This window comes from Vanellus vanellus (assembly GCF_965231255.1).
Source record: "Vanellus vanellus genome assembly, chromosome: 20".
NCBI classification, from domain to species: domain Eukaryota; kingdom Metazoa; phylum Chordata; class Aves; order Charadriiformes; family Charadriidae; genus Vanellus; species Vanellus vanellus.
The window spans coordinates 6643993-6662406 of NC_138925.1; the positions used below are offsets into that span (position 1 = coordinate 6643993).

Genomic DNA, 18414 nt, shown 5'->3' on the forward strand with positions numbered 1-18414 from the left:
AGCAGAAGGCAGCTAGTGCTCTCGGATACCGTCGGGCTCTTGCTTCGTACCACCGGCAGTATGGTGGCTTAGAGAAGTAGGGAGGAGGCAGTTTTTAATGAGGTTTATTTTGGTTTTTTCCTCGCTTTACCGCTAAGGCTCAGGAGCGGGCAGCTACGAGTCCTTCGCTGGACCTCGCTGCCGGCTCTGCTGGCCTCTGGTGCTGGCCCCGAACTTGTTTGCTTGGAATGACGGGCTGCTGCCTCTCTAATCCTGCTTTACCTGGCTTGTGTGCCCCGCTGTCTCCCAGCCCGGTGCCTTCCGTGCTAATGGTCCCTTATAACAGCCCTGTTTGCTCGCAGCGTTTTGCGGCAAGAGACCGTTCTGCATCCTGGCATCTGTCTTTTGGGTTTTGCTGCGCCCTTGAGTACATCGTGTACCTGGAAAGGACTATAAATCTCTCGTGGTTTGCCACTCCCGGGCCAGAAGATCTCATGGTAGTGGGAGCCATCCCGCTTTGGGCGCGCTCCTCCCAAGGGCTTGTGTGCTGGACTCGCCCTGTCTTGGTGGATGAGGGGGGAAATGCCCCGGGCGACCGGAGCGCTGCGTCCTCGCCTCGTGTTCTGTCTTTTGCCTGGACTCCTGCCGCAGTCCTCAGCCTCGGCGCTAACCGCTGGGCGCGATGGCTGTAGCTTGCTCCTCATGGCGTCCTCTTGGACGAAGGAATGTACCAGCCCCAGCGCGAGAAGAGAACGCCGAGAGTGACGGCGAGTTCTGCCCTGGCTCTCCTTGCACCGGGGGGCACAGCGGCGTTCCCCGTAAGGGATAAGGAAGAATAAGGGTGTGGAGAAGTGAACACTCTGCGCTGGTATTGGTATTGCTGCTGGGAGTTTTTTTTAAGCATATGTCTGTTCCGAAGTGATAGCTCATTCCTTCACCGGGAGGAGAAAAGGGTCAGCTTACGCTTAAAAGGAAAGTGTGAGGTTAATGGTCAGCGCAAGTACAACATTCTCGCTCCCTGATAACTTCCCTTCTGGAAACAAAACCCACACGGGTTTGACTTCGGTAAAGATCAATAGGATTTATAGAGGCTGTTCGAAATCTTCAGGGTCAGTTGGTCAAGTGGGGTAAATTGGGAGAGCTTCGCCGAAGGTTATAACGCTTAATTGGTACCAGTGCCTCCAGTCCGGCGCTGTGATTTAATAGGAAACCTGACCCTCTCCGCGCAGCCCTGTGGGGAGAGCAGCGGGCTGGGAACGGCCGGCGGCCGCCGGGGGTGCTGCTAAACCGCTCTCGCGGAAAAGTCCCGTAGGGTTTGATAGCCTCACCATCGCTTTAAGAGCACTAACGCCAGCTCTAGCCTTTAATTTTATTTTTTTATTTTTTTTTTTGGTCTCTGCTGTTTTCCCTGTGTGCGTTAGGTTATCCGATGGCGTAACCAAGGGCTGCCCCTCCTGCATTGCACGTGCTCCGGGGAGGCACTTTTTTGGCCTTTTAAAGACAGCTTGGAGTCTTGCAATTTAAAAATGCGTACTTCTAAAAATATTGCCATTTGTCTTAGGGTTCCTGGGCTAGGGTGGCTCTCCTCATGAGAAACTTAATTAGATGGTGGGCAACAAGTTGCCCATGAGCCAGCAATGTGCCCTGGTGGCCAAGAAGGCTGATGGCATCCTGGGGGGCATCAAGAGGAGTGTGGCCAGCAGGTGGAGGGAGGTCATCCTCCCCCTCTGCTCTGCCCCGGGGAGGCCACATCTGGAGTGCTGTGTCCAGTTCTGGGCTCCCCGGGTCAAGAAGGACAGGGAACTGCTGGAGAAGATCCAGGGGAGGCTATGAAGATGCTCGGGGGACCGGAGCGTGTCTCCGGTGAGGAAGGGCTGAGAGCCCTGGGGCTGCCCAGGCTGGGGAAGAGAGGGCTGAGAGGGGATCTCATCAACGCTGATCAGTATCTGCAGGGCGGGTGTGGGTGTCCAGGGGATGGGGCCAGACTCTTCCCAGTGGTGCCCAGCGACAGGACAAGGGGCAACGGGCACAAACTGGGACACGGGGAATTCCGCCTGAACACGGGGAAAAACTTCTTTCCCTTGGGGGTGGCAGAGCCCTGGCACAGGCTGCCCAGAGAGGCTGTGGGGTCTCCTTCTCCGGAGAGATTCCAAACCCGCCTGGATGCGGTCCTGTGCAACCTGCTCTGGTGGGGGTTGGACTGGATGATCTCCGGAGGTCCCTTCCAACCCTGACCAGTCTGTGATGTGGCACTTTGCCCTTAGGAAGGAGGCGGGCAGCTCTCTGCTGAGGCAGTAGGGTAAATGCCGGATTTGTGCTGGAATCGGGTGGGAGTGGGATTAGTAGGCTGATGACGGGGAGTGGCGAAGGGTGTCATTTCAGGGTCTCTATTAAACAATTAAGAATTTTCTTTAGCCAGAGAGAAGAGAGTTAAATGCTGTGACGGGAGGCAGCTGCGCGTGCTGTCTGCCCTACATGGGACTCTGGCAATGACAATTCTCCAAAGGGAAAGAGAATGAATTTTAATGAAATCTTGAAAGACTTTAAATTTTCATGTTAACTTCAATTATTCAGGACAGTCGAAAAGCAACTTTAAAGCTGCATAAAAAGAAAGGAAAATAAGAAGCCAGTTTGATTTTTTTTTTTCTTCTTTTTTTTTTTTTTTTTTAAGATTAATTGATTTGCATTTTGTTCCAACTGCAGTGAAACATGGGACATTTTAAAGACACTGGTGTTGGTTATTGCATCTGACAGCAGTGCTGAGGAGGGAGGATATCAGGAGATGACTGATGTACCGCCTGGGGCATGGCAGAGGTACCAAAAGAGCCCAGTGGGGCGAAAGGCTGAGTCGTCACGGACACGGGGGACAGTAGCCGTACTGGGCAGCTAACGGGGCCGCGGGCTGACTGCTGCACTCGCTGCTCGACCCAGAAAATCGAAGTCCCCCTGCGCTTTTCGCCTCACCGGTTCCGTGCCACGCGGCTGTTGGCAGCAGGCGGGACGGCTGGTCTCAGCGCTGGACCGCGGCTGGTGGCAGGGGACACGCTCCTGCCCCGAGAAATGCGGTCCCGCTTTCCAACCTGGGAAGGGCAGGTATGAGCCAGGCCCCGGCTCGCACCACGCGTGACGCCTGCCCGTGCCTCTGTCCCTGGGACCTTCCGCAAAGGGCAGCAGCCGAGCGGTGGTGTCCCCGTTGTGGTGGGCTTTCCACCCCGCTGAGGCTGAGCCTGTGGAAGCGGCTGTGATGGTGAAGAGGACAAGCGTGCGGTTTCACCGCCTCCCGGCCAGCTATGTGCAAGGCGGGGAAGCATCGGAGCCGTGGTCAGGCTCTTGGATGGATCTGGTCCACCGCTGCCAGGGCTTGGGTACCACCGGGACATCCACGGGTGGGACCTTCTGCCTCTCCAGGGGCTTCTAGGGGAAGCAAAGGCCACCTCTTCTTATCCAGCCCGCGGCACAGGCGTTCGGAGCGCCACGCTGCGGAGAAGGAGATCCCCTGGGACGTGAAGAGACGGTTGGCAAAACACAGGGCTGCCCGCCCGCCTCCTGAGCCCGCTCCTCGCCCTGGGGCGCAGGGAGCTCGGCTGCGGCGGCGGTGCCCGTTGTTCACGCTAAGGTGGACCCCGCTGAGACGCAGAGGTCGCTCTTGGTGCGGGGACTGCGCCGCTGCTCTGCCGTGACCCTTCCTGCTGCGTCGCGTGGCCCCCGGTGTTGAGAGCATCCTCAGTTCCCAGCGGTTTCGGCAGCCTGCCGCGCGGCGGTCTTGGCTCCCGCGGCTCTTGGAGGGGGGATGCCATGCCCCCGGGCCTTGCTTGCTGCCGGAGGCGCAGCTCGCTTCCCCGAACAAGGCACTCGCTTCTTTCTTGGTCCCGCGGTCTTTCTCGCTCTCCTCTCGCTAAGCCCGGGGGCATCTGTCTGCGTTTCTGTTTCGGGTCCCCGGCCGGCTGATGCCTTGCCTCCCTTTGAGGGTGCCCCACTGGTGCAGAGGGGCTCCGTAGCACAAACACGGCTTTTATTCCCTGCTGCTGGGAGCTGCCAGGCCTGGCTCTCTTCCCAGAAAGCGGCGCTGGTTTAGAACATAAGCAGCTATTGTCTCAGCCCTGGAGACCGCGATCCGAGCTCTGCTGGCGTTGGAGAGGGGAAGAGGGGATACGGCATGCTAAAGGGACTGGAGAAAGGAGCCCGAGGAATACGGGAGATTCGCAGGCTCTCAATTATTCTCGTCTCACCAAAAATAATGCGGGTGCCGACTCCTCCTTTGACACTCGAATGGCCCCGTCCCTGTCCCCGGGGGTGGCTGTTACAGTTCGTTTATGTCTAGCAAAGACCGCGTCCTTTGTCTCGCACGGGCTGGAGAAGGAAATGGGGGGAAGAGCGGTCTCCTCCCGGGAGCACACCCCGGCTGGATCTGGGGTCCCTCACGCGATCTGCCTTGTAGGGACTGGCGCGTGGGACCGGGAAATCGCTTGGGGCATAGACTCGCCCATCTCTAGAGAGGTGACAAAGCCGCTGGTGCCACCCTCTCCCCTTCAGCGCTGTACCCCTCGCGGAGGGATGCTTCAGGGGTGGTTCTGGTGGGGGCGTAGAGCTGGAGGTGCTGCTTCCCGGGGTTTTCTGTCTCGGGATAACAAACCACGGGTCCCAGCAGAAGGGGTTGGGGGGCTGGGGCCAGGTCGGCCCCCCGGGAGGGGACGAAGGAGGGGACCGGCGGCGGAGGACAGCAGTGCGACGTGCTGGTGGCTGCTTCACCGCTGTCCCCTTCTCTCTGCGGCGCGATCGGAGCTGGTGCCGCGTGGGGGTGCAGGAAGGCAGAATTATGAAGATGGTGTGCTATAAATGGGAGATTCCCATTCATTTTACTAAATCATCCCTTTGCTCTTTGTGTAAAATGGGGGGAAACCTGCGCCGCACGGACTAAATAACAGCTCTCGATGCCACAGGGGGGGAGGGCTGAGCAGAGGGGGGGCCTCATCCAGTCCCTGAGGCTGTCCTGCTTTGTTTTGGGGCTCCTTATTCCAGGGAACAGAAACTGTAGCTCTGTGCAAGGACCTGACTGACCTGTTGTTCCTATTTGTGTCTTTTTTTTTTTTTTTTTTTGGCTTTGATTTGCTCTGGGCTCAGCCCTGTAGTCCAAGGAAAATCACTCCAAAGGTAAAATTACAAGCGGGGTGGGTTGGGAAACCTGGAGTCCCTGCCAGGTCCTCTAATCAGCCTTGAGTTTGTGGGGAAGGAGACGAGTTCCTGGAGCATCTCGTGCCTCTTCCCCCCCCCCCCCCCCACCTTATGAAAGCAGGGAGGGTGCAAGGGAGCTAATCATGAGGCTATTTCACGAATCATTTGGCCGTGATGAGCCGCGGTGGAGAAAGAAGGGTTTGAGACGCTGAGTTTTTTCAGCTTAATCTGCCGGAGCGGTGATCCTCCGCCGCTCGGCAGGCTGATGCCTACGGCCAGCCCCGTCGGAATAAACTTTCCCTGGCTTCAATAAAAATGTTAGTGTAAGTACAGACTCTGCCCTGTGGGTTTTTTCCTTCCCCCTCCGACCAGTTCCGTCCCGGTACCTGACCCACGGCAGCTTCTTAAAAGTGCGTTTGGTGGTGGCACAGAGGGGAAACCTCAAATCCTTGCGAAGCAATTACTGCTAATGAGACACTTCCTACACATCTGGTTTCGATTCTGGCAGTGTTTTGGGGATTGTTCTTCCGAGCTTGGGAATGGGGGAAGGTGGGAAAATCCCTGCCGCCTCTTCTCCCTTCGGCGGCAGCCTCCTCCCAAGGTGGCAGTTGGGCCGCTCGTTAGCTCCCGGCTCGCTTGCCAAACCTAAACAATTAACACGGAAAATCGCACCTCTCCGGGGAAGCTGAATTTCAGCCGTGGCAGTTATTGGATGCTGATCGCACGCCAATTGATTGATATGTTTTTGAGAGAGAGTGTAATGTGTTTAATTAGTGTGTAATTTACAAATGCAGGGACGGCTGGGTGCCCCAGACTTAAGAAAAATTCTGGATTAAGTGCCAACTGCAAAGAAAATGGAGAAATTTAGTTGTTTGGGTTTTTTTTTTTTAGCGTGCGATTGCTTGGGTTTAATTTCTTTGTGTGGGGGTTGAATATTAAATTGATGGAAACTGGTTATTCCGACGTTCTCCAGCCCCTCGTCCGGGTCGGCGGGTGCAGAAGGTGCAGCGGATTCCCGCGGGGCTGAGCTGGTGACCGGCCCCACCGCTGGCCGGGGAGGTGGGCGCCCGCGTGCCCCTGGCTTCCAGCGGGATTCCCAGTCCCCGGAGCTCTTCCAGAGATCCCACGCCGGCCCAAACGTGGATTAGGTAACCCGGAGCCGCAGGGCTTCAGCTCCGCTTTCCGAGCGTTCGGATCGGGTCTTTGTTTGAATGCAGATTTGCGCGGATCCTGGGCCCCTCTGGCTGCTGGTTTTGGCAGCCAAGCGCCTTGTTATCTCAGCGCGGAGCGTGGCCTTGGAGCAGGATGCAGAGAAACAGTAGGGAGGGTCACGGAGAGAGGGATTTCAGGAAGTCTGTGTTGCTTTTGTGCACCGAGCAGCGGGAAGGTGGCGTGGGAACCCTTGGCTTGTTTCCTTGGGAATGAGAGGGTCCAACCCGCACCATCGGGGATGTTAGTGCGAGGGCAAAGAAAACACGGTGCTGTCGGGTTGCTGGGATCCATCGGGGATCCCTCCTGGCTCCTCGGAGCCCGGCTCTGCGGGCGGTCCGGCTTCCTCCCTTGGCAGCGCTGGCTGGGGGCAGCGGGGCTGTGGGTGGGCGATGTCCGCCCCTCGTGCCCTGCGCTGGCACGACGCGGGGGCCTGCTTTGAAGGAAGACTTGCAGAGGAACCCCCCTGCCCTGCGTAGAGCCCCGGGGCTGAGCCTGCGTTTGGTTAGCGGGGGCCTTTCACGGAATCACAGCATCCCAGAGCGGTGGGGGTGGGAAGAGGCCTCTGGAGACCCCCCAGTGCCACCCCCACCCCCAGAGCAGGGGCACCTCCAGCAGTGGCACAGGACACGTCCAGGAGGGTTTGGGATGGCTCCAGAGGGGGAGACTTCCCCCCCCCCCCCTCTCTGGGCAGCCTCTGCCAGTGCTCTGCCGCCCTCAAAGACAAGAAGTCCCTCCTCAGGTTGAGATGGAACATCCTATGGTCAAGTTTGTGCCTGTTCCCTCTTGTCCTGTCACTGGGCACCGCTGAACAAAGCCTGTTCCCATCCCCCGGCACCCTCCCTTTGGGGATTTATAAGCATTGATGAGATTCCCCCCTCAGTCTTTTATTCTCCAGACTGGAAAGCCCCAACTCCCTCAGCCTTTCCTCATCAGAAAGATGCTCCAGTCCTCTCATCATCTTTGTAGCCCTTTGCTGGACCCTCTCCAGCAGTTCCCTGTCCTTCTTGACCCGGGGAGCCCCGAACTGGACACAGCGCTCCAGATGTGGCCTCCCCGGGGCAGAGCAGAGGGGGAGGATGACCTCCCTCCACCTGCTGGCCACACTCCTCTTGATGCCCCCCAGGATGCCATCGGCCTTCTTGGCCACCAGGGCACATTGCTGGCTCATGGGCATCCTGCTGTCCCCCAGGTCCCTTTCCACAGAACTGCTCTCCAGGGGGTCAGCCCCCAACCCGTACTGGTGCAGGGGGTTATTCCTCCCCAGGTGCAGGACCCTCCACTCGCGCTTGTGGAATTTCATCAGGTCCCTCTCTGCCCAACTCTCCAGCCTGTCTCCTTCTGCAAGGCCAACCTCCAGGTCCTCCTCTTCAGGTTGGGATCTCCAAACAGGGTTTTCCCAGAGGACAGCTTGCCTGGGTGTGCTGTTCTGACTGGGAAATTCTTTTTTTCTGGGAAACGGTCTGGGATATGCGTTGGTCGGGCGTCTCAGGAACTGAGCTGTTAAGCAGGAGATGGTTCTGGCCTCGCAACAGCTGTGTTGGGTGACTTGTCCAAGTCGCATGTGCTTTCTCAGAAGTACCGCTTTTCACGATGATGTAGCTCAGCTCCTGGCAGGAGTAATAACTCAAAAAGCATGTACTGGGTGCTCCAGAGAGATAGGTCTGCTTTGTTCCAGCCGTGGCTGCGCTCCCCGGGCACGGCATGGCACGGCACCAACACCAGCTTCCCGCTCCGCCTTGCTTCTCTGCAAAGCTCGGGTGTATTTCCCTGCTCCGAGTGTGTTTCTGTCCAGGAAAACTTTCTGCAGTCAAGTGCCTGACCTTGGAACAGAGCCTCCCGCTCTCCTTTCTTTTTTGTTTTATTTAATATATAGCAAAATAAACTTATTTCCCCCTTCTTGATGTTAACAGCTGCCGCACTGAGCCACGGCGCGACCAAGGGAAAATCAAAGCACGGTGAAATTTGCTGGAGTTGAAAGGCAGGTCAGGGTTTGGGGTTCCTCATCTCAATTGCACTTTTGTTCTAAAAATGAGAGGGGGAATGTGTGTACCCTGCCGGCCTGGCTTCATCTCCCCCGGCTTTAGGAAGAAGGAGCAGGAGTTGCGGGGTTGGACGCTCTGTAGGTCAGCCTGTTGTCCTGGGGAGGTGCCGGGCTGTCCGGGCTCTATCCGGTGGCCTTGGCGCTGGAGCAGCGCTGCGTGGGTGGGTGGCTGTTGCTGAGCAGAAGAACGGTCCGGGCTGCCTTGGGCTGGGGGGCCTCCGTGAGTCACAGGCGACTTCTGGCTCTACGGGGTCAAGTGTTCAGTCTTGCCGTGGCCAAGTGGATGCGTCTCAAGTCCCTGAACCCTTCTGGGATTCTGTTCCCCACCCATAAACTGGAGCTACCGGCGCTCACAGGGGACACTGACCCTTTTCTCCACCCTCATCCCATGAGCTCTTCCCCGTTGTTCTGCAGCCCAGGCGGCCAAGGTGGGATTTGGGCTTGGAGCAGCACTTGTGCCCCTTGTCCTGGTGCTCCAAAGCCGCCATTCCCATATCCTGAGGGCTGCGGCACTGAAGTTGGCAGCTCCGTGGGGGTCTTGGCCAGGCAACTTTATCTTCTCTTTGTCGCCGTCTGGCTCCTTTTGGTTTTCCCCGGGCTCTGAAAAGCAGCTGCTGTTACAGTCCCGGCAAACATCGGGTTTTGGTATCTGCATATGAAAGGTTCAGTCGCTATGGAGCGGGCAGGCGGTGACACTTCTTTATCCAGCGCAAAGCCTCAGCTGGACTCCAGGGTCTCCACACCTCAGGGTGCCGCAGGGGTACCTGAAAGAAAAGGTGCTGCTTTGGGAATGCCGTGCTTTTGCGCATGGGAAAGGAGGTCCCTGCTTCCAGCTCGCCCTCTGGTCTGTGTGCGTGATACCCCTCTGCCACAGATTCTCTCTCGGTGGCCTCGGGCATGTCACTCGTCCTGTGCGTGTTAGGCGATGTGGGCTGGACCGCGGTGGAGTGACGTGGTGCTCTGTTGGGGGGGTTCCCTGGGGGGTCAGGGTTGTGCCGCTCGTGCCAGCGGCCGAGGGGAGCTGCTCGCTGCGGAGCAGCGGGGGGGGAGAAGTGCTGCGTGCACAGTACATGACGTGTGACCGAGCGTCGTGCGGCGGCCGCTGGCTCCCCTCCACGGTGCCCCAGGTGACCAGGCTGAGCACAGCAGAGGTGGGGGGACCTGAGACTTCCCCTGCTCAATGGGAACGTCCCCCAAAATACGTAACGCCTAATGACTGCCCACACTCTGTCCCCGGCGGTGACTGCCTTTCTCCTGCGCTGGCGTTCACGTCCTTTCCCTTGGTGGTGGTGGAGTTGAAGCCCCTGAGACACGGTGGGCAGGCAGCTTTGTAGGAACCCCAACCAAGCACGCCTCGTCCCCAGGGCTTCCGTACCGCGTGCCCCAGGAAAAGCCGCTGACGCCTCCCTGCACAGCGGCAAAATCAAGTCTGTTCTGCTGTCCCGAAGGCGTTGCTGCTGCTCTTGTGCCTTCCTCTCACCCTGAAGGCACAGCTCTTCAGAGGTGCTGCCTCGGCAAGAAGGGGCTCTCCCACTGCTCCCCAGGAGTAGCGGAGTAAGAAGTGGGCCTTGTTCCCTCCGGCAATCCCAGCCCGTCCTGTCCCGGCGCCCAAGAAGAGCCATCTCTTCTGCCGGGTGACAAAGGGATGTGATGGAGACAGCACAATCCGCATAATTTTAATTTAGAGGCATCAGAGCAAAGGAAGGGAGGGAGCGCTGCGGTCCTGCAGCCGGACACTGATATCTCATCTGCACCAGCGCCGGCCGTGGGGTCTTGGCTTTCATTTCTGTTTTTCTTCCTCTTTTTATAAATTAAAATCCCAAAATAACTGCTGCTCTGGGATATTTTTAAGCTGTTTTCCCCTCTTCCTTTCTTCCCCGCATCTCCCAACAGCTTATAGCTGAGAGGGCTCCCGGTTGCCAATGGAGAAGGCTGCACGTCACTTCCTTGGCATGGGGCCGTCTCCAGCCCTCAATGCTCACTTTGTTTTTCCCCTCATAGTTTCAGGGAGCTGTCAGGACTCTTCACAGTGTCACATTACCCGTGTCCCACAGCCCATTGTGGGAGCTGCTGCTAACGTGGCACGCAGAGCACGGGGGGGGGGGGAGGCTCCAGCGCCCCTCAGCCCGGGTACCGGGGCGGCGGGTGAGGCTCTCCGTTCCAGCTGCATCCTTTTGCCTTTATCCTCCTCCGTTTCCTCTGCTACGTGGCCCAGCACGCTCCCTTTCCCTGGGAAGTCGCCCACCTCTGTCCCCTGCATCCCACCCGGCTGGCTGTGCCTCCCCTGGGGCTCCGCGTCTGTCCTCTTTCGGCAGCCTTTGAGCATCCAGCCTGAGAAAAGCACACAAGAAGAATCACAGAACCTGCTAGGTTGGAAAAGACCTGTAAGATCATCCAGTCCAATCGTTAACCCAACACTGACAGCCCACCGCTAAACCGTGTCCCTGAGCGCTATATCTACACGACCCTTAAACCCCTCCAGGGATGGGGACTCCACCACCGCCCTGGGTAACGCGTTCCAGTGCCTGATGACCCTTTCGGTAAAGAAATTCTTCCGAATAGCCAATCTAAACATCCCCTGGCACAACGTGAAGCCATTTCCTCGTGTTCTATCACTGTAACTTGACAGAACAGGTCGGGTCCCACCTCTCTGCAACCTCCTTTCAGGTAGTTGTGGAGAGCAAAGCACCACATACTCCAAACTCCACCCTGCTCTTAACTCTCTAGTAGCTATTACCGTGGTCCTGTGAGGAGGCAGAGGGGGCTGGGTGGAATAGAAAAGGAGGGTTAAGAGTTGCGTGTCACACTAGGAGATACCCATGTCCTGGTGGGACACAGACCTGGCTGTGACGGCAGCTCCTATTTCCATAGGCATCTAGAATGAATGCTGTAATGGTTACGGGACTTCTATACCGCCGGAGATGACTTGCAGATGAATAAGCTGTGCTCAATAACAACTATTAAAATGCTCAGCTGTTTAACTCTTAACCTTCTCTTTCGTCATGTGCGTTGGGGACCTTGTTTCATCTTGTGCTCTGGTTTCCTAGACTTCAAAAGTAGTTCCAGCCCAGTGTTTGGGTAGGAGCTGTGATGGTAAAGGGTGTGCCCCTTTGAGCTGAATGGGAAACATCTGATCCTTGGTAGCCCCTGTTGGGCTAAGGCTGCGGGTAGCTCCGGGCTTAGGTCCAGAATATTTCCAAATTGTGAGTTTGGTTTCAGAAAAGTCGTCTATTGACAGGGCAACACACGAAGTTTAACAGTTAACGCGTGTTGGCTTCGGAGTCTTTGGCTGCACTTGTTACATTCTCCAGGACCTCCTTCAGCCGTCCTTGTAAGGAAGGAGCGCAGGCTTCTCCGTGGATCAAATCAGCTGCCGTATCTAATCCGGCGGGCTGGTGTTGTGTGGCTGATAGTCAGCGGTCGGTGCTGAGATGTTCCCGATGGGGTTTTTGCTGTTGCCGTTTGCACACGTTTACTGTTCTGGTTCTGAGGCTCTCTGTTTCTGCCTTGTTTTGCTGTGCGTGGTTTGGGCTGTAGCAGTGCGCGATACCATCAGTAACGTCAGGCTCCTGCTGTTTTCTGGATAGCTGCAGAGTTGGGAGCCCGTTGTGCCACGCAAACGTGTTTACATCAAAGAGCGTAGAAGGCCGACAGCCCAGCCACGATCTTCTGGGGTGATTTGGGAGCTAGTGCCCGATGCTGCCTGGAAAAGGCTGGAAGAGATGGATGGAAGCTGCCCCGGTGGTGTCGATAGTGCAGCACTGGAGGAGGGGGTCTGGGGGAGGGCAGGAAAGCTTTGGGTTAGCTGTCTGTTTTCTTGTTTCTAACTGTTTTGTTCTCTCCTTTTTCTCCTCCCCCTCCCCTGCTTTCTAAAGAACATAGGAAGCTTCTTGCTGGTAAGTGGTGGTGTGTCATGCAAAAAAATACCATGTTTTCCATTCCACCGTCAGACTCGCTGGCTAGTCCGTGTCATTCTTCCATCCACCCAGGATGTGCGGGAGCAATAGAAACCTTCTGGAGGTGGGGTCCAGGCACACCCATCCCCACGGCCTCTTGGCTGCTGAGTGCGCGCTCACCTCGAAGGGAGCTATTGCTTTTAGATCACAGTTTGAAGAACTGCTTTGCCCTCTGCCTCCACGTTGCCCGGCCTGACGTTGTCGCCTGGGCTCCATTGGATTGCTCCTGTCCCGGCACAAAGCGCGCCAGGGCTGGTGCGGCGCCAACCCTCCGGAGTGCTGCGGGCGCAAAACTGTGATCTAAGGACACCTCTCACCTAGTGCTTGTCTCATGTCCAACTCCATCCTCAGCCTCTCACCTTCTTCACCCGCTGCCTGGGGAGGGTGGGGGAGAGCACTCACTGTCCCAGCTCATACTGGAGGTAAAACGGAGGGGTTTGCCTCTTGACCTGGCCTGGGGGGTGTTTGTGGCGTGTGCTGTGCCCGATGTCGTTAATGGAGGAGGGCAGAGCGTTGCTGCCAACAGGTCGAGGGCAGAGGCTACACGTGCCCCCCTGTCCTGGCTGAGCCGCGAAGCTGCAGCTGTGGGGCAAACACGCCGCGGACAATTCTGGGCATTTTTCTAGCAAAAGCAAGCAGAGCGTGGGCACGGGCCAAAGCCCCTAAGGTGTTCCTGGCCCCGCTCCTCCGGTCCCTTCCTCTCGCCCGCCCTGTGTCAGCAGCGGCTCGTCTCTTCCTCAGCCGTCCTCTGCACAGACGGTTGTTTTAAGCAGTGAATCCCAGGCATTAAAACAAACCGCGTGCGTGCCCCGGCCGACGGCAGCAGCCCTCAGCGGGGCGAGGGTGTACGCGGCTGCAGGCTGGCTGGGTGCCCGCTTCCCTGCCATCCCTGGGGCTGGGAATCCCGGCATCCCGGCGGCCTGGTGGCCAGCTCCTTTGTTCCGGTGGCTGTGGAGACGGAGCGTACGTAAGGAAGGCGTTTGGCATGTGGTTGGGGCCGGCAGCTCGTCTCACGCCCTCCCCCCTGCCACGCACGAACCTTCGCGCGGATGGAGGATGGGGCAAACGCAGTGCTTCCCTGCGCTGCCCCTCTTCTCCAGCGCTCCCGGGCAGCCACGCTGCCGTGGCAAAACGTCCCAGGTCTGTGTTTGCCACGGCCAAAGCAGCTGTCCCCTTGCTTGTACGGCCACGTCTGGGTATGGAGGTGCCCAACCGCTTCTCCGCACCAGCTTTGACTTCGGGGCCGCTCCTCTGCCCACAACGTGTTCACCTTGAGACCTTTAGGTTCGCTGCTGACAGCCCCCCCCCCCCCCAGGTACGTAGCTGGATAAGCAGCTGGCTTTTCGGTGCGATGTGGGGTGGGATGGAGCTGCGGCAGCTCGGCTAGCCTTGGTCTGGGCACGGCGGCCCACGGTGTCAAACCCCACTGAACCCAGGAGAGGGGAGTTCCACCAGGACCGCAGCAGCTGTGGCCGGTGAGCTGTTTAAAGCTGTCACTGCTGTATTTTCTCCCTGTTTTGTGCCCCTCATTATGTATAATATATAGACTGTAGTGTATGGATCGAGGGGGGGGTAGGGTAGGGGTTTGCTTGGACGTGTGCCCTTGCTGCAAAGGCGCTGGAGAGGGAACAGAGGGACATAAAAGTTTTATTGAAAGCCGCCTACTCCTGCCCTGGCCCCTGGGCCTCTCTGGGTGCAGGAGGAGCGAGGAGAGAAGCAATCCAAAGCCGACAGCATCCCCTGCCGGCTGATGCTTCTGTGCCTCTCGGCCCTGAGATGCGGAAAGCGAGTGGAGAGCATTCAGCTCTCCTCCCGGGTGCTGGTGGCTGCTCCCAACACCGGCTCCCACAAACGTTTTACTTTCAGCCGCATATGGTTGACGGCACGATAGCTGGATGCCGCCTGCTTTTTGGCTCCTCCAGACAGCAAGCAGGCGGGAGAAAAAGGCTCTGTGTTCCTGGGGGTGCCCACTCCCCCTTGCTGTGTCCCCATCCACGACCCTCTGCAGCGCCTGCGAGCGTTCTCCGAGCAGGACCGCAGTCGGTCAGAGGAGAGGGTGTCCCTTTCCTTCCTCTCTTTCTTCTTTTCACCTTATTGCGCAGCTCGGGGGGGGGGCTTTGCCCTCCCCAGGGAAGCAGCCTGCGCTGGGTTTGTCTGAGCAGCGCCGCTGCGGAGCCGGGCGACGGGGCTGCGTGTCCTCCCCTGCGCCGCGGCACAGGACGATGCCGCTGCCGCCTCTCGCCGTGCCGGCGAGTCCGGCTCTGGTCGTTCCCGGGAGACCTGTCTCGCACCGCTCCGCGGCTCCTGTGGTTTGTCCGCTTTACGGGAAAGCGGTTAACAAAGCTCCGCCGCACCAGACGGCTTGGACCAGAGCCCGGGGCTGACGCTTTTGGTGATGGGTGCCGGACACAGCCGCTCCATGGGAGCCCCGTGCTCTGCCTCCGTGGCAGGCGCCGGTGCTGGCAGGCACAGAGCTGCATCACTCGAGGGCGCAGGCGTAATTTCTAGCCGGTGCGGGCTCTTTTGTGGCCGGACGGCCTCTCTTGGGAGAGGCACATTGTGGGAGCGCTTGGCTGGCGTGACTCGGCTCCTGGCCCAGGGCTGGGGGCAGCGCGCGGCGTTCGGCTCCCCTGCGGAGCCCTGGCTGGGAGGAGGTGGCAGAGAGCTGCCCCGTGGCGTGGCGTTCAGCTTCTGCTCTCTTTAGGGCGGCTGCGGTTTGGAAGGCTGGCGGGATCTTTCCTCAATGTTGCTCCCAGCGCTCCCTCTGCCTGCAGCGCTCTGCACGGCCGGCATGGCAAGAGGATGCTTCTGCTGTCGGGATCCCTTTTTGCCCAGGGTAGGGTTCCTCCATCGCCCCACTGCTCGGCTCCTTGAGTGCTGGGCTGGGGGGGGACGGGGGGGACAGGAATTGAGGTGTTTTTAGGGAGGGATCTCTGCTTTCTCGCGCTCGGTGAGGAGGGAGAGATTGACAGCTGTCAGTCAGATCCCAAAGCAGCACTGATTATTTTTTTTTTTGGTGGCGCAGGCTGGGATCTGGCGCCTGGTAGGCAGAAATGGGGAGGTGAAGGGAACTAAAGTGGTGTCTCCCGCTGGTATTAGCTCTTCCCGAGTAACTGGTGGCTCAAGGGCGCGGGATCCCACAAGCTGGATGGGGAGGAAATGAGGTGGTTTTAGTGCTGGATTTCCTCTGTCATACTCTCTGCTTGCCTGGTTCTCACTGGTGTGATGTGTTTTCTCACTAGTTGGGCTCTACTGATGTGGTTTTAGGACTCCAAGGCCTGTGTGAGGTTGCTGGCAGTACCCTAACTCCAGCCAATGCCGCTTTTTTGGGCAGATCTGGTATGAGGTGTACCCCCCTTGTTGCTGAAGGGTGTCATTCATTGTCTGGAAGCACTCCGGTGACAGCTGCTTTCTCGCTGGGAAGGTATCCCGAGTGCCAGGGATACACGCTAATTTTAGCCTGCTGGGTGTTTGCTCCAGAAATGCGCTGGAGGTTTGTTTCGTCATTTGTTTTCTACTGGTTTTTTCCCCGTTTTCACCCCCTCCCTGCGTTATCACATCCTCGAGGATCTCTGCCACACCGGCTGATCCTCACACCCCCGTGCAGACGAGCAAGTTTACATCAGCTCGCAAAGCAACTGGTGTGTGTTTGGAAGAGGGTTGGCAGAGGTGATGTCTTACAGCTCAACCAACTCCGTCAGCACGTAGAGAGGCTGAAGACTTGGGCGATTCACTCTCGGCCACTCCAGTAGTCAGGAATGGCTCTTCCTCTGGTGGAGGGAGTCTCGGGGAGACAGCAGCCACAGGGCAATGTGCGTTCAGGGCAAACTGTAGCCCCTGAGGTGTTTGAAAGAGCTGTTTGTCCCCCAGAAAGGGGAGAGGCTTCCCTTCCTCGTCGCCCTTGTGTTGCTCTAACATCGTCCCCTCCGTGGCGTTGCGGTGGGCTCGGGGCGGCTTCCTCGCGGCGCGGTTGGCGAGAGCGGCAGGTGGCAGTGTGAGCCCGCCGAGGAGCCGGGGGGCTGCGGGCTGAGCTCGGGGCGCACCTCCCGTCTGCGCGGCCGCAGGGTCGGGAACTGCGGTGCTGCGTCCACCCAGCCCCGGACACCCCCGGAGCAGCGTGGGGACGGGCTCGAGGGGCTTTTGTCCCAGCATCACCCTGGCTCACTTCTCGCCAGCCCGCGTGCGGTTCTCGGCATCGCTCCTGAATGCGAGTCCTGCAGCGGGCAGCTGTCCTGACAGCGGGCGACGGGATTCTCCTGGGCACCACCACGGAGGAGGGAGGCAGTGGCCGCTGAAGGCATGAAATCCCTTCTCAGTGCCGTGCTCTGGAACGTCCTGGGGGGGTGTGGGTGCCAGCCCGGCTCGCAGGCTCCCAATGAGGCAGGCAGGGAGCGCGGAGTCGGGGCCAGGAGCGTGGGTGCCAGCGGTTTGTGTGAGCAGTCACCCTGGGGCGGCGATTTGCCTTTATGAAGGCAGAGGATGACAGGGCTGGGCAAGGAGTGTTTGGGCTCCCTGGCCAGAACCGTGGGGAGCTGTGGGGCTCAGTGCTGAGGTGCATCGTCTCCCTCCCCTGGGCTGCTTTGGCTTTGCTGTGTGTCTCCTTTTGGGCAGCAGCCCTGTCCTTTTAGACCCGGACACCGAAGTTCTGTATGCAAACCTTGTTTTATTTATTTTTTTTTTTTAAAGGAGGAGGCAGAGACCTCATAAAACCCATTTGCCATCACGTACGGGCAGTTAGGCGGGAGAGGTGTGGACTTTGTGTCGTGTGTGTCGGGGAACGCGTGTGAACAGAGGGGCTGTCCTGCTGTTGCAATGCACACCACCAGCTCGGAGAAGGACCTGTAGGGCTGGGAGAGGGTGACCTATATTCCCCGGGGCGCACATGTGTGGCCCCTCCAGTGCTCCGTGCTTGAGCATCCCTAAGGGATGTCTGGAAGATGGCTGGTCCGGCATCGCGTAGTAGGAGGGGGCTGTTTCAGGACTAAGTCATTAAGTGGGGAAACCCCCCCCCCCCTTTTCAGAGGAGGCAGTCAGGCACCCCTCGTCCAGCACCGCCTGGCACGGCTGTTTATTGGGAATGGTGTGAATTAACATCCCTTTCCACTCCCAGCGCACACGCCAACCTAGCCGCCAGGCTGGCCGCCCCAGCCCCAGCCCCGTCTCCTGCGCCCGCTCCCCCGTCTCCCATTGATGGGCTTTCAAAGCTCTTTATTTCCAAGCGCTGCTCAGCGGGAGTCAAGCTGGGTCCTGCCAAGTGTTAAATGAAATAATTAAAATCCCCACTTTCTCCCCCTCCTGCTCCTTCTCTGTAATGCTGGTAATTAGCCTGTAAAACTGCAGGAGGGGATGGGGAAGGGAGAATGTGCAAACGCCTTCTGCAGCCTCCCTCCTCCTCCTCCTCCTCCTCCTCCTCCTCCTCTTCTTCTTCGCCCTCCCCGGAGGAAGCGCAAAATGGCTCTCTAGGCATTGGGTGCTGTCAGATAAATCCCAATTAGCTCCCTGCCAAACAGGATTAGCGAGAAGGGAGCCAGGTGGGGAATCAGCCTGGCAACAGCAGGAGCTGGGGGCTTCTGCGAGGTCTCGCGCTCGGTGAGGAGGGAGAGATTGACAGCTGCCAGTCAGATCCCAAAGCAGCACTGATTTTTTTTTTTTTGGTGGTATCTGGCATCTGGTAGGCAGAAATGGGGAGGTGAAGGGAACTAAAGCGGTGTCTCCCGCTGGTGTTACCTCTTCCCAAGTAACTGGTGGCTCAAGGGCGCGGGGTCCCACGAGATGCCGGGGAACGTCCCCCATGCGAGGTCAGCGCAGGGCTGCAGGGCAGCGCGCAGGGATGCTGCTGTGGATTACGTGTCTCCTGCCGGTTCCGTGCTTCGGAAGCAAGAGGATAAAACGCCCGTCCTGCCACGCTGAGCAGAGCCAGCTGCACCCAGCCCGGCCCCTTCTGCCCGTCTGCTGCGTTTCGGCAGCAGCTGTGACATCCTCGCTGCGAAAGCCCAGAAACAGACCCATTAGCGGCACCGGGCTTTAAACTGGCTGGTGACCACGCGGAGGCCT

At 58.4% G+C, this 18414-nt stretch overlaps 1 protein-coding gene across 1 annotated transcript in view; it reads left to right on the top strand.

The window, feature by feature from the left end:
• AGRN (agrin) overlaps positions 1 to 18414 on the top strand; it is a gene marked incomplete at both ends in the record, with an annotated part of 134723 nt that overhangs the window by 42312 nt on the left and 73997 nt on the right. Inside the window, one exon of the mRNA XM_082493355.1 lies at positions 12280 to 12300. Coding sequence (XP_082349481.1) covers positions 12280 to 12300 — 21 coding nt within the window. The remainder of the gene's footprint in view (positions 1 to 12279; positions 12301 to 18414) is intronic.